The following is a 21,033-nucleotide window of genomic DNA, read 5'->3' on the forward strand; positions in this document are numbered from 1 at the left end:
AGGTATAGATGAGTCTTTTAAGGATTTTACTGTAAAGGAGAGCGGAGATGTATGTGGTTTTTTTATTTGTTCTATGTTAAGAGATATAACAGTATGCTTATATGCTGATAGGATTGGTCAGTTGAGAAAGAAAACTTGATGATGGAGCCGAGAGAAGAGTATTGCTGCTAAGATCTTGGAGTAGACGGGGAAAGGAATGGGATCTAGTGCACAACTATAGGAGTTGACCTCAGTTAAGGATGTCTGGATAGTTTATCCGAAGAGCAATAGGAAGGAAGGCAGAATGTGCAGGCCAGGCACAGGTGGTGGGCAGGTGTGGCAGTGATACCTTGTGGGGGGTCTTTTTCGATTCTACATTCAATTGCGATTTTTGTCATGTCAGCGGCTGGGAGTGAGGAAGGGGACGTTGGAAGTTTGATGAAAGGGGAGCGAGTAGGAAGCGGTTATGCAGGAGAATAGGGCCAGCCAGTGGCTAAGGAACTAGGAAATGACTTTCCCATGGCGCTGAGGGCCACTCAAGGTGAGAGAAACCAGTCAGCATGGTTGGGGTTTTCCTCCAGCCACACTGAACGGTGTGGGTACAGGCTCAGACTAGGTGGAAAGTGGGACACCATGAGTGCTGGAGTCTATTCTGAGAAAGATGGAGTAAGAAAGGAGTGAGGGAGTGGAATTTAAGCTAGGGTGACAGGTAAGCAATGAAGAAATGGTAGGATTGGTGGATTATAAATTCTAGTAGGAGTTATTTAATTAATCACATTTCTTTCTCTGATTAATTAAATAGCTTCTGGTTCATATTTATTTTTCAATTTCCAGGCAAATTAATATCAATCCTAGGAAAATAAATAACAGTTTAGTTTATACATGTTAACTAAAAAGGAAGTTGTTTGACATCCTTTATTATTCTATTAACTGTTTATATTAAAGAATTGTGTTTTTATATCTCTAGCACTCTGGCCCATTTGTTTATCTGGGTAAAAAGGACATCTGTTTTATTAAATTCCATACAGGTAATATTAGGTCAGTCTTTCCTTGGCTTAATGTCATTACAGATTCCAAAGGGAAATGAATTATTAAGTTTTCATCATGATCATTGCTTCTCCTTGTGCGCTGAGATTTTCCATATTGAAGGAAAACTCTTTGACTAGTGCTGTTGGAAAGGCTGATAAGAGGACTTAATGTGACAAGTTTATATTTATTATCCTACTTTTAAGGTTGTTGTTTTTAATAATAGAACTAGCTTAAGGGTTAAGATAATGGGTTTTTGGAGCCAGAGAGACGTAAGTTCAAATGCTGACAATTATTGTTACTTGTAGGAGAGTAGAATGTTTGAGCTTAAAGGACCTTTATGGCCTTTGTCATGAGTCCATGGCTATTTCTATACTTTGCTAGAGTTCATATTTCCTTTTTATGTTAACAATATTATGTTATCAATATCTTCTCCTGAAATTTACGTTTTGTTTGTAAGTTCTGATAACTGTCCTTCACACTAGCCATTTTGTTCAGGCATTCTAACATTTTAATATGTATTTATAAAGCATTGGTCAAAGCATGACTGATTCCTCTGGAACACCATCATTCAACTTTGTTTCTGTTCTCTGTCTGTCTGTTGAACATTGTCTTACTCAATTGCCTCCGCCGCCACTCCACCACACACATGCCTGCATCGTTGGTGTTGATGTATATGGAGAAACAGGCTCAGGGCGGTTGAGAACTAACTTTGTAAGGGTTAAGGAAATTTTTCATAGTGTTTTATTGGCTTTTCCATTGACTCATTCTCAGGCTATTGTAGTTTCGTTAAACTGATTAGAGAGAAATCCTGGTGTAGGGGAGGAAAAATAACTTTCCTTCCAGCCTTCTGGGTCCTTACCTGAAACCCCTGTAATAACAGACTGCTTAACAAGAGAAAAACCTGTGGCAATTTATTAACACGTAGACATCCTGTGTACATGGGAGATACCCAGGGAACGGTGATTAACTCCCCAAGGTGGCTAGAATTCAGATTTAAATACCGTCTTAATAGAGAAAGGGGAGAGGGGTCATAGGCTTCTTAGGGGGGAAAAATAATTTTCACTAAATATGACTGACCCTTAGAAGAATAGATGGGAGGTGTGATAGTTTGTGACAAAGTTTGGGTGTGGGGTCGACTTGTAGACTCCTTCCCTGTGACAGAGTCAGTCTTCCCCAGTTGATGAGACTCCCTGAGGGCACTGACGACAATTGGATTCCTTTTGGAGGATCTGTTTTTAGACAGATAAGAACAGTTCAGAGAAAGTCTCTCCCTGCATTTGCTGTTTTTCAAGTGCCTACAGCTCAAAATAATCAGTATACCAAAGCAGCATATTTTGGGGCAGCATGTCCTGAAGCCCTCCAGTCATATTGGGGGGCAGCATATTCTGCTCCCCTTCACTGGAATGGCAGTATGAAAGCTAAGACATGAATTCCAGGAGTACGAAGGCATTCTTACTTTAGATACACCTAACAGAAAGTTTAGGTCTAGGATGTGATAAATAGCAGTCATTGCTTTGGGCCATTTACCTGCCCTCTGACCTTTTTAGTGATGCTAAAGATGATATCTAGGATTTCTCATTCACGTGTAAATTGTTAGCAAACCCTTTTGGCATCACAACCATTATTAAAGCAAGGGAATTAGGACTGCCTCTTGCATTTCACAACAATCTCTTTTGGCTCATATTTCTATTTTGCCACTTCTTTTCCTATTTGATAGTATTCTGGATGCTGATTTTTAATCTGATTTCACCATTTTGGGGCGAATGGAAAAGTATGCTTTAATCTGCAATTCTCTTACATTTGCATCTAATTATTTTTAAATCATTTTTATTTTAGGTAGTGAAACAGTTTCGTAGTGGTGGTTACAATACATTGGTTTCTACTTGTGTTGGTGAAGAAGGTTTGGATATAGGAGAAGTTGATCTTATAATATGTTTTGATGCCCAGAAGAGCCCAATTCGTCTTATACAGCGCATGGGTAGGACCGGCCGCAGACGCCAAGGCAGGATCGTTGTTATCCTTGCTGAGGGACGGGAAGAACGGGTGAGTAGACGTGGAGAAGCATGATTTGCTAATTAAAATTTGAGAAATATAGCCCAAAGACAAATCTTCAGTATTCAAAGTCCAAACAATTTGTTGTAATCATAGTTGAGTTTTTCCCCCTTTGTATTAGATTCTCACTATTGTAATTAGGAGAATTTTTTTTTTTAAAGATTGGCGCCTGGGCTAACAACTGTTGCCAATCTTTTTTTTTTTTCCTGCTTTATCTCCCCAAACTCCGCGCCCCCCACACACAGTTGTATATCTTAGTTGCAGGTCCTTCTAGTTGTGGGATGTAGGACGCTGCCTCAATGTGGCCTGACGAGTGGTGCCATGTCCGCACCCAGGATCCGAACCCTGGGCCGCCGCAGCAGAGCGCACAAACTTAACCACTCGGCCATGGAGTGGCCCTCTTTTTTTTTTTGAGGAAGATTAGCCTTGAACTAACATCCGCCACCAATCTTCCTCTTTTCTGCTGAGGAAGACTGGTCCTGAGCTAACATCTGTGCCCGTCTTCCTCTACTTCATATGTGGGGTGTCTGTCATAGCACAGCCTGACAGGCGGTGCAAAGGTCCGCACCCTGGGATCCAAACTGGTGAACCCTGGGCCACTGGAGCAGAACATGTGGCCTGAACCACTGCGCCACTGGGCTGGCCTGTAATTAGGAGAATTTTTGACTGGATTCTTTTACTATTTCCCTATGCTTTTAAGGCCTATTTTTTGTGTGTAGTTTTCTGTGTTTTTTTAACTACAGCAAGCTGAGAATTTTTTTTATGTTTGAAAGGGTTGCCTAAGTCAATCAGCTGACCAACAAGAACACATGCCAGAGATAGTATGTAGCCTGCGAAGCCTAAAATATTTACTTTCTGGTCCTTTATGGAAAAGTTTGCTGATGCCTATTCTAAGTGATAAGGGACTTGAATTGTACCTTGCTACAATCTTGGGTGACAGGCCTTCCTACATATCTTCCTACATATCATGTTGTACATAATACCATTTTGTGTTTGTTAAACTAAAGTATTAACTAATATTTTTTTGCTGAGGAAGATTCGTCCTGAGCTAACATCTGTTGCCAGTGTTCCTCGTTTTTTTGTATGTGGGCCGCCGCCACAGCATGGCCACTGATGAGTGGTATAGGTCTGTGCCTGGGAACTGAATGCAGGCTGCCAAAGTGGAGCATGCCGAGCTTAACCTCTGGGCCACAGGAGCTGGCCCAAGTGTTAACTAATTTTTGTAACTCAGTGGGACTATTTCTGTAGCCAAATATATAGTTTCAGATTAGGAATTTTTCATTAACTATGATAGTTTTAAAAAATTGATTTAAAATGTTTTATATACCCTTTAAAAATCATACTGAAAAATGAATTCTTTTTCTCCAGTACTTTTCATCTGATTATAATTCTTATGTAACATCCAGTTTTCCGTACAATGATTCCAATAAATGAAATGTTTAGTAGCTTGTAAAAGTCTATGTATTATCAGTGAGTGGTATTGGGTTCTCACTAATTACTTTAGGCAAGGTGTCTCTCTTCAGGTTAGTTTTCTTGTCTGTGAAATCATCGCAGTGGCCCACATTTGACGAGCACCTGCTTTGTGCTGGGCAGTGTTCTGAGTGCTTCAGATGCATTGTCTTCTTTCATCTTGTCAACAGCCCTGCAAGGGGAAGAGTACTTTTTTGTATTTACACTAAAGAAAACTGAAGTGTAGAGAGATGAAAAAGCTGAAATGAGGGAATAGTAAAAAAAAAAACAAAAACAAAAACAATTTATACATATATATAAATGTCAGCCTTATTCAAAAACAGCAAGACACTAAATAAAAGACAGATTTCCTTTGTGCAATGTAATTACTAAGGCAGGCTTTTAGAATAATAGATTTTTAAGTGATTTTTATCAAGAGTTTGTTGAGGGCCAGCCCCAGTGCCTAGTGCTTAAGTTTGGCTTCTGCTCTGCTTCAGTGGCTCAGGTTTGGATCCTGGGCACGGACCTACACCACTCATCAGTGGCTGTGCTGTGAAAGCTGCTCACGTACAAAAAAAGAGGAAGATTGGCAACAGACGTTAGCTCAGGGCATATCTTCCTCAGCAAAAAAAATAAGAGTTAACTGACCTGGCTTAAAATTCAAGACAGCAGAAATTCTATTCTCTTAAGTATTTAAGTGGATCAAGGTTTAATTTACTGTTTAGAATAAACCCAAATTAGGTAATAATTGCTTGTTATGGCTAAGTGATTATTATAGAAATAATGTAATTTGACATTTATTTGTTTTTGCAGACTTATAATCAAAGTCAGTCCAACAAAAGAAGTATTTATAAAGCTATTTCGAGTAACAGGCAGGTCCTTCATTTTTATCAAGGAAGTCCACGAATGGTTCCTGATGGAGTCAATCCAGAATTACATAAAATGTTCATCACGCAGAGTGTCTATCAACCGGAGAAGCGTTCTCGAAACTTGCCGCGAGAGGCATCTGTCTTTTACTGTAGGAATGGTAAACAAAAAATTTTACATTTGAGACATGTGTTTTTTTCCCCCGTTGTTAGTTAACAGGCCATATATTGATATATTACTTCTTTGAGCAACTCAGCGTGTATTCTAGGATGTCACGGGTGTTCTCCTTGGAAAGGGTAAGAGATTATTCACATGGTAAAGGGAAGCAGACACTGGAGGTATAGAGTGATAGAAACTCAGTGTTGAGAAAATTAAAAACTTCCTACCAAGCCAGAGAAGCCTCTTTACAAAATGTAGAAAAGAAAGAAAACAGTTTTATTATTGAATAAACATTAAAGCAGTTGACAATGTGCATTGTAGGCTGTCCACCAGGATAATACAAAGACAGGAAGAAATTCCACCCTGTCCCCCCTCAGGCAGGTACAGTCCTTTACTTGCGTGTTCTCAAGATTAACGGTGACTTGTCCTTATAGAAGACGACAGGACCATTTGCTTTCCGTCCTTCCCTAGTTCATCCCACATCCACCTGATAAATGAGGCAGCCATGTGTGTTAGCTAGTTGCCTTTATCCAGAGAAATAATAAAACTTCTCTTATCTCTATGACAAGCGGATAGTGACAGCTTCAAGAAGGGAGCCTGGGCCTAACTCCTCTGGTGACCAGGAGAGAGAGGCACACGAGAGAGGGACACTGTCTTCCTGGATGTTTACATCTCAAAGAGACAGCTCCCAGACCCTTAGGAAAAACATTTCTGGTTGAGAAGTGGGCTAGAGGCTTGCTTAGCCTTCAGAGATTTGCTTACATATCAAAGGGTTAAAGGAAGTATTCATAAACATTGACTGTGGAATCGCTCTAAGAAAGGGAAGGAGAACGGTCTCTTTCTCTTTCTGTAAAGGAGAAAATTCTTTTTTTTTTTTTTCATTTACTCTTACACCAAATAGTGGCAAAGTTAGACCAAGTTATTGGTGATTCTGAGTCAGAGAGAAGCAAACGCTTTGGTGCTGGGGAGCGCGATGAGTAATGAGTGCTGATTTAAGGGCTGCAGGGATTTTGGTGGTCTCAAAATATCTTGAAATGTTAGCACTTTGAAAATGAGAAACTAAAAAGTTTAGCTTTTGAATTTTACTTAGCCTTTCAGGAGGGCTTTTAGAGTATCATAAAATCATGTAGTTCTACTTTAAGATTTGGAAGGAACCTTGGGGCTCGTCTGGTGCAGCAACCTCTCCTGGTGGGAGTGCTTTCCGCAGCATTCTCGTTGAACGCTTGTCCAGCCTCGGCTGGAACATCCCTGCTGCTGTGGAATTATATTCCTTTAGGAGGGTTCATTCCGTTGTTGAACAGCCCCATACAGAAGAGGTCCTTAAGTTGACACATCTGTCTTTGTACCTTTTTCTCATTGATGTAGTTTTGTCTTCGTATACAAAGAATGGTTTAGATCCATGCTTTACCGATGTAGCAGTTCTGGTTATGTTTGAAGACAGGGCGTCTCAGGTTTGTTCAGCTCTTTGTTCCATGGTTGTCATCCTCTGAAGTTCCAGGGTCCTCTCCCTGCTAGTCACCTGCTTTGGACTCACTTGAATTTGTAAATGTTCTTTTCCTTCACTCGGAGCCGTTAATTCCTGCTTTTTTGGATATTCCTGTATCCACTTAATAGGAATATATTTGTCATTTTATAAGACTTTGCCAAATTTTTGGTTAAAATAAAGACAAAGTATGTATTTTGAGTTCTCTTGAATTTATTAAACTAATAATAACATCAAAACTTGATTATGTTGGCATAACTTATTCTTAGTGGTCATTGTATTTTTATAGATGTTAATTAGCTATATGTTTATTAATTATTTCTAAAATGTTACTAGGGATAGATGGCAAATTTCGTTTGTAAAGTTCTAGAATCTGCCCTTTTTTAGAAGTTGAGATAATATTAGCTCATGTTCGTTTTTCTGCATCTTTCTCCCTGATGTTTCACTGTCAGTGATTCGTCTTGCTGAGACTGTGTGTGTAAACGTCTTCTGTACAGTCGTGTGCAGCTCATCTGGGCTTAGCGGCCTGAGTGTATTGAAAGTGACTGGGAGAGTGGAATACTTTCCTATTTCGAAAGTCTTAGAGCCTCAGATTGTTAGAACTAAAAGGGACCTGTGAGATCACTGAGTTCAAACTCCTTATTTTACAAAAGCTGCTTCTGCAGTGTTTGGGAATGTCAGCAAAAATAATCCATAACCAATCTATAAATGAAAATTTGGGAGAGTTTATTCTGAGCTAAAATGTGAGGACCATGGCCTGGGGCCTTTCTTCCCAAAGGGAAGAAAGGGCACCAAAGAAGTGGGGTGTACATAATGGCTATATATGCCCAAAGAGGATGTTTCACATAGGATTGAAATGTCCCGTTTACAATAGTCGTGAGACTGCGAGAGACTGCTCTGTCTGCACAGTGATTATGGACACAGCAGGGTGGCAGGTCTGTTGTCTTGAGCTGGGTGGTCACAGGTGAGCTGAGTGGTCACAGGTGAGCACAGCAATCGGTTCCTAGCCTAAGGAAAGATGCTTATCCTTAAGGACATGCACCTTTATCTTAAGGCCATTTGTTCTTGCCACAGTAAGTGTTTAACGCAGATATACAATGCGTGCTCGATGCCCTTTTGGAAAACAACGGTCAGGCCGAATTAGGTTTACGCCAAATGGCTTCCTCATATACTCCAATATATCCTATTGCTTGCCATTTCTATTTGTCAGGAATAGCGGAGACAGAAGTTTCCTGATTCCTAATTCAGTCTTTCTGATTTGTTTCCTCCCTTGTCTGTATTGGACCAGAGTTCATGCTTTATGCTGTGTATCCTTTCCAGTTTGGTGATTATTTCCCTTTATAGAGATATGGAAGTCAAACAGGGTTAATTTACTGTAGATTTTTTTAAAGTCTATTATTTTTTAAAGCAGTAGGTCCTTTCCAGCCCCCTTCACCCACCCCACCCTCCATTTGAGACTTAAGCTGAAAACCATCTTTAGTCTTGGTGTCTCTCCCGCACTCCTCCCTAAGCTTCAGTTGACCTTCCAATACTGTTAGGAGAGAATCATGGTACTAGTTGTCATTTTTAAGTTGTCTGGCTGTTTTGTGCCAGGGCTTAGACAGCAAAGTGGAGAGAGAACAGAATGAAGCCAGGACTGAGAACCCAGCTACCTGGCTATGTTCTGTTAGGTCATTACCGAAGGTTAGCGCCCAGACTGGGGTGTCACCAGCACTGTCAGAAGGCAGAGGAGGTGAGGAGAGGTGTGAGCGCCTGGACGGGAGCACCCGCACCGTCAGAGGGCGGAGGAGGTGAGGAGAGGTGTGAGCCGGGAGTGATGTCGGAGTGATTCTCATGAGGAGTAGACAAACGGGGGGAAAGTTTGAGTGGATGTATATTTTGTTTGCCTTGCAGATTTTTTTTAACCTCTCTTCAATTATTTTTTCAACTTATAGGAATGAAGCAAACTAATTCAAAGAAAGATTGGTTTTTATCAGAAGAAGAATTTAAATTATGGACCAGACTTTATAGATTAAAAGACAGTGATGGAATTAAGGAAGTAACATTGCCTCGGGTTCGGTTTCTCTCTTTACAAAATGAGAAAGACAGACCAGTGAGTTGAACTGTTTTCAGATGCTCTTTATAGTGATTATGCAGTAGCTTGGCGAGTAGAGAGAATGTTCACCATCAGAATGTCGACTTACTTAAAAAATTGAGTATAAGCAAGTTTAAAAAGAATATTAGTCTCATTTTCTAAAACTACTAATTTTCTTCTATTCTTTATAAAATATTTTGACATGATTGTAATACATTTAAATTCTGCCATTGCTTCCTTACTTTCTACCACGTGAACGTTTCTGTATGGGTGTTGTCTACATGGCTGGCTGCTTACTCTGCAATGTACCACTGTTTGTTTAGCTGTTTCCCTGGTGTGTCCTGGGATTATTTTCAAAATATTACAACATAAATTATGCTGTCATGAGCATCTTTGTACAAAACTAGTTTTTAGTTTTTGTTTTGAAATTATAGCAAAACTTTAAATTGGATGTTATTGTTTATTTTATTATGAACCAATTATTGGTGAACTTAATGGAAATGAAGAGAATTGATCAAAGGTGACATTGTGCCTAGAGAGCTGGAAAAACCACCTCAGGAAAGGTTCCTTTTAGAAGATTTATAGGTCTTGAAATCCAAGGCCATTCAGGATTTGTATTTTATTCACCACCAATGACGGTGAAGAATGGCAGAAGGCTGGAAGAGTTGGGATCAGTAGCACTGACAGCTTAGGAATGCCTCCTTATTAGGTTATTGGATATAAATCTAGCAAAATAGTAGTTCTGAAACCACACATTTTCTTAAGTATTTCTTAAGTTATAGGAGAAGTATTTAAAAGGGCATCTCTGTACTTTATGAAATTAGTGTCTTTTTTTCTCCTGAGACTTTAGTTGAAAGTGGCTAAATGAACTCAGTTTGTCTATGTCAGGCTGGTCATCTGTATATTACGTGTTTTTTTAAATCAGTTTGTGAAATCCGAGTATGTGTGTTTTTATCATTTTTATTGTTTTTAAAATCATTGATCAAGACTCAAGAAACCACTGCTGGAATTCGTCAGCTCTCTCTCTCTGAATGGAGGCTGTGGCAGGATCATCCTCTTCCTACGCATCGAGTTGGCCATTCGGATCGATGCCACCATTTCATAAGCATTATGCAAATGATAGAAGGCATGAGACACGAAGAGGTAGGGTTCTGTTGTGACTTTCTCTTGCTGGGATGATGGTGAAACTAGAATACTTGTTATTCTTCTTAATTTGAAGTCAGTATTATAGGAAACAAGTCTTTATTATAAATAATTATAGCTAGAATATTTTGCTTTTCTATGTAGCTCCTTGTGACCTCAATAAGGAACTAGTTTTCCACCATAGGAGAAGTAGACTTAATTAGAACAATATCATCTGTAAATATTGATAGACCAGAGAAAAATTTTAGTATGCTTAATGATGTATATAAACTGTTTGTAAAGCTAATTTAGGATTCTTGTTTATTGGGATTTATTGAAATATTCTCTAGCCATAGGTCATTTGGTAGCTCTTGTATCCTGGTGGTAGTTTAGAGAACTATTGATTCCTTGAGCAGGTTCTTGATTATTCTTCCTTGAGAGAGTCAGAATGATGAACTTAGTTTGAGTGTAAAATGCAGAATTCCTGGGTTAGAATCCCAACTCTACCTCTTATTAATCATGCCTCTGTAAGTTACTTAACCTCTTTGTGCCTCGGTTTCATCTGTAAAATGGGGATAATGCTAATACCTGCTTCACAGGGTTATTGTGAGGATTAAATAACTTACTACGTGTAAAGCACTTAGAATAGTACCTGGCACACAGTGAGTACAGTTGCCCTCTGTTCTCGGGTAGGGAGTGCTGGCTAAGGGATTGAGCATCCGTGGATTTGGGTATCTGAGGGGTGTCCTGGAGCTAATCCGTGCACATACTGAGGGATGACTGTACTGAATAGATTGTAGCCGCTACTTTATTGTTAGCTATTGTTTGTGAATACATGTAAGTAAAGTAAACCATTGTGGACCCCAGCACAATGTGTGCCTTCCAATTGAGATGTATTTCTTTATGCCCTCTATATGCCAAGCTCTGCACCAGGCCCTGTGGCTACCTCAGCAAAGAAGCCATATGAAATATTCTCTGCGGGGAAGCATATATACTAACAGGGAGACAGACGTTCTCACATTAGTATTTATTATACTCATTAGTCAAAAAAGCGAGAATTCACTGCTTACGTCCCTGGGTAGTGGAGGAATCCTCACTAAAGTAGCCTTTGTGGGCAAGAGGGAGGGATGAGTAGGGGTGGTGGGGACTGCAGTTTTCTATTCAGAGATAAGTAAAACTTAGAAATTCACTGCAAGAGTTCTTGGTTGGGAAATTTGTTAAAAATAGTATATTCCAGCCTACACCCTAGTAGACATACAGGTGCTGGAGTTTCAGAGGTTCTAAAGGCTGTGCCTAGTTTACCCTCATCAAGAGAGGAAATTTAACATGTGTATGTGTGTTTTTCATTAATATATATGCATTTTTAGGAAAATAGAATAATTGGTCAATTAAGTGTTAGAAGTAAAAACCAGTATTTATTATTTTATGTATTCATTTAAGTTTGTTTTCTCTACAAATAGTTATTGTGGATCTTCCAAGTATTAAGTACTGGGGTTACAAAAATATTAACTGATTAAAGATAATTTATGATAATTTCACATTAGTGTCATTTATAATGTTATCTGAACAATTTTCTAAGGTATAAAAGAAAATCATTTGAATAATATAATATTGTTTAGAGAATATTTTAACATAGATAAAACTCATCTCTTAGACTTGGCTTTTCTGTTTTGTTTTCTTTTCCTGTGACTTTTTCATTTTCCTTCTTTATAGGGAGAATGCAGCTATGAATTGGAAATTAAATCTTACTTACAAATGGAAGACGTTAACTCAACATTTAGTGTTCCCAGGAATGAATATAATATTCCTGCCAATGGCATCTTTACTACTAACAAGAAATCTTCATTTACAAAGAAGATAAATCAGGGCAATTCATTCTCAATGACTGAATTTGATGAAGAATGTGCTGAAATTTTTAAGCAAACTCATATCAAACCTACTAAAATTGGTTCTCTAAAGAAAAAAGCTGAAAAACTGAAAAAAGATCAGCCTAAAAAAGGAAATGATGATGTTGTTTTGGATTCTTTAGAAACCGATGGCAATTCCACTGTTGAAAATACTTTTCAGGAAGCCCTACTAAGTGATAAGATGGTATCAGATGCAGAAGTTGCTGCCTCGTGTACTATCAGTGAAAGTGTTGTTCATCAGCCACGTGGATTATTAATGGAGTGCCAGTTTACAAATAAGTCTACTAGTTCATTTGCTGGAGACTTTCTCGATTCTGGTTATAGCAGTGTCAGTGATGAGAAATCGGCTTCCTCTGGCTTGTTTCTTCCATTTGAGGAGGAGCTTTCTGTAGCTGGAGCAGATGACCAATTTTATAATTGTCACTCAGTAACAAAAGAGGTGCTAGCTCATGTAGAGAGATTTTTATCTCATTCTCCTCCCCCTCTCAGTGGACTCTCAAATTTGGAGTACGAAATTGCTAAGGGTTCTGCACATGAGAATTTGCTTTTCCTGCCCTACACGGAGTATTTACAAAATGATAAATCCACCTGTTTGATGTCACATTCAGCTGTAACTTGTCAACAGAATGTAGAATCGAATTCACTTAACCTTCTTAATCATCCTTCTGAAAAAAGTTGTCTTTATGGTGCAGCTAATGCTGAGATTTCTGATGAGCCAAGCTTCTGTGACTATGATAATAAACTACATAAAGATATTCAAAATGAAAATTTAGTATCCAACAATCATATTCAAATAAACATAGGCCCGCCGAAGTATTTTGTTGAAGAAAAGAATCGTAATGTTGATAACAATGGCCTCCCAGTATTGTCGACTGATCAAGATGAGAGTTTACTCTTGTTTGAAGATGTCGATACAGAGTCTAACGACGTGAGCCTTTCTCCGTCAAAGAGTAAACACAGGTCTATGTGTGTGTCAGACAGAACTGCTCCAAGTGAAACGGCGCTGGTCTCTCATTTCTTCATTTCTGATGCACTTTTGTTCGACAATAATTCTGAACCCCAAGATCCAATCCTCTGTGATGCTAACAGTCGGAAATCTCATGAAGATTTGAGAGGTATATGTGAGGAAAAACTGAAGAATGATGAGTGTGTTTTTGACTGCTCTAAGGATTTATTCTCCGTTACCTTTGATTTAGGATTTTGTAGTTCAGATTCTGATGATGAAATACTGGAACATGCATCAGATACAAATAAGAATAGATTTCTAGAGGATCTCTCTGGAAGATGTTCAGACATTAAGGAGAGAAGTGATGTAAATCATGTTTCAAATCAAGCAGTAATACCAAGAGATCATGTTGATTGTGTTATGAGTAGGACCATCACTGTCACATCAAGTGAAGATAAGCAGAGTCCAAATTTTGCACATTTCCCACTGAGTGCAGCAAAGAATAAAGAATTTATGTCTCCTGGTTATTCTCAATTTTCTTTGCCAGTGGGAGAAAAAGTTATGAGTACACCACTTTCTAAATTAAACACATTGAACTCGTTTTCTAAGAGAAAGGAAATGCATAAGACGCCAGATTCTAATAAGGAAAAAGTAAATCTACAAAGTTTTAAAGAAACGTTGAATTCAACTTTTGATGATTCAGGACTTTCTATAGAAAAGTCTAAAAGCAGGAGGCAAATCAATCTGCATCAGTCCTGTCATTCTGCTGGAGGTAAGATTCCATCTTTATAAAACACAAATCTTTCTAGAATAATTACTCTAGATAAACTTCCGTAGTTTTTCGAAATGTAATTTCTCAGTATATAGTGTATTGAATTAGATAATTGATGTATTATATATTTCTAAAATTGGTGCTTACTGATGAAAGGTTTATTTTATCTATGTGTGTTTATGACATGCATGGCATGGGGAAGGTTTATGCTGGACACTGGGAAATACAGAAATGTAAGATCTGGCCCTTGATCATACAACACAAACAATTGTGTGACATTTACACTTTAAAAGATACCAGTATGTGGCAAACAAATATTAAATGAATAATAAGATAGTGGATTTTTAGGAAGTTCAGAAGATGATAAAATTTTGAACTGATTTAGATTAGAAATGTGGATTTTTAATGTAGATTTTCATTTTGGCTCCTCAGGAATATTTATGATTTGGATATGTTGAAAGTAACAAAGAGAGAATGTGGATATTATAAAATGATGAAAACAAAGAAAGAAGGAAAGTGGAAGATTTGAGGGGGACAGTTTAAAGTAGAGGATTTATGTAGCAAAAGAGTTGAGAAATAAGTCTGTATTTGGAGGATTGAGACAAGATCTTAGAAGATCCAGAGGAATCTCTGGATTTCTGTGATGTAATTCTACAGTTAAAGAAAAACTAAAGAAATATAGTGAAGATATTTGGTACTAAAGTGATTAAGTGTCCTTTAAATCCTGTTATAGAACTCTCAACTCTAGTTTATGTGTAGATTATTATAGGAGGCCATTGATGATTTTACTCCTTATCATTCAGGAAAACGAGTAGTTGTAGGATAAAACGAGTTTCCTCTGTAAATCTTTTTCTCATCATGCTATTCTCATTAGCGTTGGACATGATTCATGAATGTTTTATTTAAGGTGGAACCTTGTTTAAATAAGTTCTGGAAGTATGTTTAATTTTCGGAAACTGACTGCTCTGCGTAGTTTTGGATGTGCCCTGACATATGTATTTTCACTGGGTGTATGTTGCTTTTGAGCCTTCAGTATTTGGCAACACTTCTGTTAAGTCCACGTTAATGGGTGAGATCAGTTTTCTGTCTTTGTGTCAGATTTGCATTAAAACATTTTTTCTAGTATTATACTTAACTGCTAACCATGGGCAACATAATTATGAACACATATATAAAGGAATTATTTGTTACAATTTATTATTGAAAGGGAAGATTTAAGATCATTTGCCACATCATATGTGTACAAAAATGGTTCCTGAAAACACCACTAAGGCAGTTAAAAAGAAAGCCTCCTAGCATTGGTTACTTTAGCTGAGCCCTTTGTTTACCTCTGGCTTCAGCAGAAGGTAATGAAAAACGCAAAGCTAGTTGGATTATACAGTGTTCGTCTGCAGAAAGGAATTATTTGAGTTTGTCTGGGTAGATGTTTTATTGGCACAGACTGTGAGGAGACATTCACTGTGTGAGTTTGCATTAGTTATTTATTGCTGTGTAACAGATTACTCCCCAAAACTTAGTGGCTTATGATAAAAGACATTTACCTCACAGTTTCTGTAGTTCAGGAATTTGAGAGCTGCTTAACTGGGTGGTTCTGGCTTAGGATTTTTCCTGAGATTATAGTGACATTTGACCTGGGTTGCAGTCACCTGAAGACTTGACTGGGTGTGGATGCTTCTAAGATGACTTGTTCAAAAGGGGGGTGATGGGAGGCACAGAGGAATCACTGGTCCACAGCAATTCTGAAATCCAGAAGAGCTGGGATTGGAAGTTCTTTGGTTAGATCTCAAAGCCTGGGAATAATTGCCCATGGTTCTTAGATTAGTCCTCTGGTGCTTGGTCCTTTTTCGTAACAAGTAGCAGCTGTGCAGTTTTCTCAGCCTGCTTCCTTTTAGTTAAAATTTGGGGATTGAAAGTCCTCTTTTCAGTTTGTAGGGTCTCTGACCCTTTCAGTTGTAGCTGGCTGTGTTTCTTCCCATGTAATTCTCATAAATTTTTGTAGATCTCTTGTGAATCTTCTTATTGGGGTTCATTCCATTAGACACTAGCCATGCCCACAAATCTTTTGGAGGTAAGTCCTTCTCTACCTTGGGCTTCTGCTGAGATGTCTAGAGATAATTCCTTAATCTTTTTGGAAGGCCTGTTGTGGAGAGGATCTGTGAGAGACATCTTTAAAATATTTAGAGGGCCTTTTATTAACTGAATGGTACTCTGAGGCACCATCTTTGATCTTTCTGAGGTCTTAAAGCATTTACAGTTGCACCCTCAGCTTCGTCTTTAGACAATATTTTCCTGGAAGTCCTCTAGATTAGGATCTGCTTGGCAGATTTCTTAGTTTAGCGTTGTTTATTACCTGGAGAGGCTGGGAATTTTCAACACCAGCAAGTCTCAACTGTTTCATGTTTAATAGTCCTTTCTTTAGTTTCTCTCTCTCCTCTTGCATTTTGCTTTAACAGCAAGAAGCACAGGTAATATCTTAAACATTTTGTCTGGAAATCTCCTCACCTAGATTACCTCATTCATTAGGTACGTTTTCTACTTTTCATATTACTGCAGTGTTGTAAACTTTCTGACACTACCGAAAGGATTCTCTTTCCTCCAATATCCAGGAAGATTTTCCCTACTTTCTTTAAGCCCTCACCCATAGCCTCCTCAATGGCCATTAATCTTTCTACAAACACTTCTCTGAAGCTCTTCAAGCTTTCACTAAAACCCTCCTCTAAACTCCTTTCACCTTCTGCCCACTCTCTAGTTCTAAAGCTACTTCCACAGTTTAGGTTTTTGGTCTGGCAGTTCCCTATTTCCAGGTACCAAAATCTGTGTTATTTATCTATTGCTGGATAACAAATTACCTCCAAAACTTAATGGCTTAAAACAAACATGTATTATTTCACGGTTCCTGTGGGCCAGGCATTCGAGAGTGGCTTAGCTGAGTGGTTCTGGCTCAGGGTATTTCATGAGGTCGCAGTGAAGACGTTGGCCAGGGCTGGATTTACCTGAAGGCTTGAATAAACTTGGAGGATCCCACTGCCGTTGGTAGGAGGCCTCAGTTTCTTGCCTCATGTGTCTCCCTGTAGGGTTGCTTCTTGCATCCTTACAGTACAGTATCCGGCTTCCTCCAGAGTGAGTGTCGTACGTAAGAGGCAGAGCAGGGGTGAGCTGCAATGCCTTTTGTGGCCTAGACTCTGAAGTCACACACCTTTCCTTCCGTTATGTTCTTCTGTTAGAATCGAATGACCTAGTCCGGTGCAGGCTCAAGGGGAGAGGAATTATGATCCCACCTCTTAAAGAGAGGCATATCAAAGAACTTATGAACATAACAACCGCAAGCTCTTACAGAAGGTTTTGTAAAGACACAAAAAGGTGTCTTCAACCAAAGCTTTATAAAAGTGCAGAAATAGAGCTTTAAGTACCTGAAAATCTGAAGCATTTGATTTCATACATGAGAGTTTTGTTTTTAGCCTTCTTTCCGCCCGCTGAAAGTGTTCTAGTTACAACATTTTGGTGAATATCTTACCAATTTTTATCTCATGCCTCCTGTGCACAAACGCACATGTATATGTACACATATGTACATACATACATAAAAAATCTTTTCATATATTGTTTTGTAACCTGCATTTTCATTCTTTAAACTTCAACTAGAAAGAAATAAGACACAAAGGCAGAAAGACTAGTAGATTTTAGAGGTGAATTCTAGAACCATTGACTAATAAAATTACATTTTGCACTCTTCTGGGCTCTGAAAGTTAATTTGTAAAACTGAACCTGAATTAAATATGTGTTTATAGCAGAAGTTATCATCTCTTAAATTCCTCACTGGTATTTTTATTTTTATGATTTATTTTGCTGATTTTCTTTTTGACCAAACTTCTGAAAACTCTCTCTTTTTAAAGTTAGTAAATGTTGAGATTGCCAGAAACAATTCTTATTGTACCCATCAATAAAATAGGTACTTGTGGTTGGATAAACTTAAATCTATTGACCAGATTCATTATTTTTAAATAAATTATAGATGAACAATTACCAAGCAATGAAAGTGAAGATGATGAGATTTTCCAAAGAAAAAGTAGAAAAACAAAAGGAAATGTTTTAGAATCCCCTGAGGTGAGTCATTCCGTAATCACAATAACGTGATCATAAAAGGCTTTTTTCCCCTTCAGTCTTGTCTTTCTTTTTTTTTTTACCTTTTACTTTATTTATCTACTTCATCTAGGATCAGAGGAGTAGTGAAGTCGATTCACCACTTCATGCTGTCAGAAAGCGCAGGGCTCCTCCAAACAGAGTAAGTACATAGCAGATAATGTAGAGTAATTAAAATTCATTTGGAATAAATATTAGGGAAAATAGGTGTATAGATGAATGTAGATATTGATCTCACAGGAGTATGGTTAACACAAAAATAGGTGGTAAATCCTGTGTATTGGAATTTCTATTTTAATTTTATACTCCTTTTAAAATTTATCCCTACTTTTGTCAGTACACTTCAGCAATTCAGCAAATGCTCATTAAATACCTATTCTGTATCTATTGTGTAATATGCTGGGGATACTGTCAAGATCCTATCCTGGTACTGTCTTACGTCACCTACTATCTGAGGAGAGATGGAGAAGTAAACAGATACTTTCAATATAAGTGAGAAGAGAAGGTAAGCCCTTAGCCTAGGCCTTGGGACCTAGACCTTGAGTCTTCTCGAAGGTGACGCCTTGGTTACATCTTAAAGCATGTGTGGTGGTTAGGCAGGAGAAGGGAGAGGGTGAGGCATTGCCAACAGTGAACAGCTAAAAGATGACACAAAGCGGGGAAACAGCATCTCTTTATTGTTGGATTGTAAAGACAAAGAATGCCAGGAAGTAAAATTGGAAAAAGTCCAGGCCAGTTTTTGGAAGGCCTTCTTCTTCCATTTGCTTACTGAATGAGTTTGAAAGAAGGAAAGGAAGGAGTCCAAGATGACTCTGGTTTTGAGTTGGACTTTTTGGCATCTGTGTCACAAATTTAGAGAAGACAAGAAAGAGTGATAAGTTCAGTGTTGAAAGTGTTTGAGGTTCTTGTGGGACAGTCAAGTGACAGTGTCCGGCAGGCGTCGATGACCGTGTGAATCTGAAGTGCGGGTAGGGGCAGATCTTAACGTAATGATATTCATTTGTCATCAGCTTATAGGTGATAACTAAATTTTGAGATTAAGAAATCTTGTGTGTTTTAATTCTCTAATACAATCAGGATAATTTGTGTGAAATTAATTAAGAATGCAGTCAGTCCATGTTAACTTCATATGCTCATATAAAACTTCACTAGGAAAATTGCTTCAACTTGCTGCCGTGACTAGAATGTCTGACTGACTCATCAGAAGTGATGGAAATTGATGATCTGCCCTAAGCTGGCGTCGCTCCTGTAACTGAAGTTATTTTGATAAACTTCTTTTGGTTGGTTTCATATTATTCTGTAAGAGATATAGTGGTCGGCCTCACAGTCAAAATCTGTCATTGTTATATCGGTTTCTTGGTTTGAGAGGACTCCTGTATATTTGGACTGATTTTGACAGCTGTATTTACAGACGTAATTACTTTTTGTGAAGCCCTTCAGGATTTCCCAAACAGTTAAACTAAAAATACAAGTTTTCATCAAACACATTTGATGTAATACTAAATCGAATGAATATATACTATTAGTACTTTTATTACCTAATTTAGTATTTTAGTGTTTAGTATTACTTAACTTTTAAATTATTAAATATTATGTATTTGTAACATGGTTCTAAATCGTGAGAGCATTTTATTTTTCTAACATGAAAATGTTAAGCCATCTATTTAAAACTGAAAAATGAAAATAACAACAACAACCCTTGAAGTACACATTAAGATACAATAATCCAATTATGTCTTCTTATGCAAGAATTTTATTGAATTATTACAGTTAGAATTATCATCGAGTGATGAGAGTGAGAATTTTCAGAGACGACACCCACAGTCAGATGACTTCAAGGCTCATCCGAAGAGTGCCAAAGGGGCCATTGGAGTTCTCAAGAGACAGGGTCACCTGAAGGTAAACTTCTTTTAGTTTCTTATTTTTATAAATATATACTATATATATTTTTTTGTTAATAAAGAATGTTAGATTTTACATAGCAGTAGATTTCTCTATATAATTTCTTTATAGAAAAAATCCAAAATTAAAAAATATTTTGAACCTAATTTTTCTTTTTTTACTGGAATTAAAATCTCAAGGGTGTGGTACTTTTGTTTCTTTGTGTTTTGAAACTATGTATCTTGCAGTGTTGTGTTATGTTGAATGACTAAATGAAGAAACTTTAGTGTATTGAGAATTTGAGTCAAATTGAAGAAAATATAGAGACAAAAGTCTGAATTTTAGAATATTTGCTTTTACAGTCATGTTGTTTTTCTTATCTCTGTCCAATATTCAAATCCTTGGAAAAGAATTCTCAGCACCTTTTGGTGCTGCTCAGTCCTTTTGTGGTGTGGTATTTTTTCTGGCAAAAGTTCATTAGCTGGAAGACTCAGGAGACTTCGTGCTCATTAAGAAGCCTTCAGCCAGCTGACTGCTGCCTTGTGCTGTATTTTACTTGTAACACAGTTCTCACAAGAGATTTTAAATAGGTGTGCTACTTTATCATTTCTTCTTGCAGTTTTCTATTTTTGTTATTTCTCATCTTAAAAGCATTTGCAGGAAATTTATTTTCCAGAATGATTTCCAATTGTTTAAGGAAAGTGAGTGATTTTCTTAAAGGTGACTTTCTGCTTTCTAATTTGTCTTAGCTCGTAGCTAGAAAGTTTATAGATGATGAAGCAGAACTTTCCCAAGAAGATGCAGAATGTGCTTCATCAGATGAAACCGATGACTCAGAAAATGAGCAAGACTCTTCCTTACTTAACTTCTTAAATGATGAGACTCAACTTTCACAGGCTATAAATGGTAAATAATATAATTTATAATAATAATATAATTTTCATTTAATTTTCAATGCTTTTAATGTGCTTAAATTTAAATATTTTAGTCAATTTTCAAAGAACTTTGACTTTAAAGGGAATTAAATTTGGTATGTGTGAAATATTTGGTCATTTTCATCGAAATTCTGTAAGATGTGCTTTATTTTAGACTTGGTTGTTTTAAGCTTCTGCTCATTTGATTGTTTCTCTCCAGAACCACCTGGCTGGCTCAGTGTCACATGTTCCCCTGACA

General features: G+C 37.7%; 1 protein-coding gene across 2 annotated transcripts in view; it reads left to right on the plus strand.

Moving 5' to 3' along the window:
• The window catches only part of FANCM (FA complementation group M), a 56,443-nt gene that overhangs the window by 20,535 nt on the left and 14,875 nt on the right, over positions 1–21,033 (plus strand). Inside the window, exons 10-18 of one of the 2 annotated variants that reach the window (XR_011441155.1) lie at positions 2,845–3,051; positions 5,323–5,536; positions 8,953–9,110; positions 10,080–10,235; positions 11,928–13,839; positions 17,852–17,943; positions 18,053–18,121; positions 19,132–19,259; positions 19,750–19,878. Coding sequence is in view for 1 of the 2 variants with exons in the window: in XM_023624548.2 (XP_023480316.2) it covers positions 2,845–3,051; positions 5,323–5,536; positions 8,953–9,110; positions 10,080–10,235; positions 11,928–13,839; positions 17,852–17,943; positions 18,053–18,121; positions 19,750–19,878; positions 20,610–20,766 (3,094 nt within the window). In the remaining variant the exon portion in view is untranslated. Of the gene's footprint in view, positions 1–2,844; positions 3,052–5,322; positions 5,537–8,952; positions 9,111–10,079; positions 10,236–11,927; positions 13,840–17,851; positions 17,944–18,052; positions 18,122–19,131; positions 19,260–19,749; positions 19,879–20,609; positions 20,767–21,033 lie in introns of those variants that run through there. The other variant, XM_023624548.2, reaches the window with a different exon arrangement.

This window comes from Equus caballus, chromosome 1, assembly GCF_041296265.1.
Source record: "Equus caballus isolate H_3958 breed thoroughbred chromosome 1, TB-T2T, whole genome shotgun sequence".
NCBI lineage: Eukaryota > Metazoa > Chordata > Mammalia > Perissodactyla > Equidae > Equus > Equus caballus.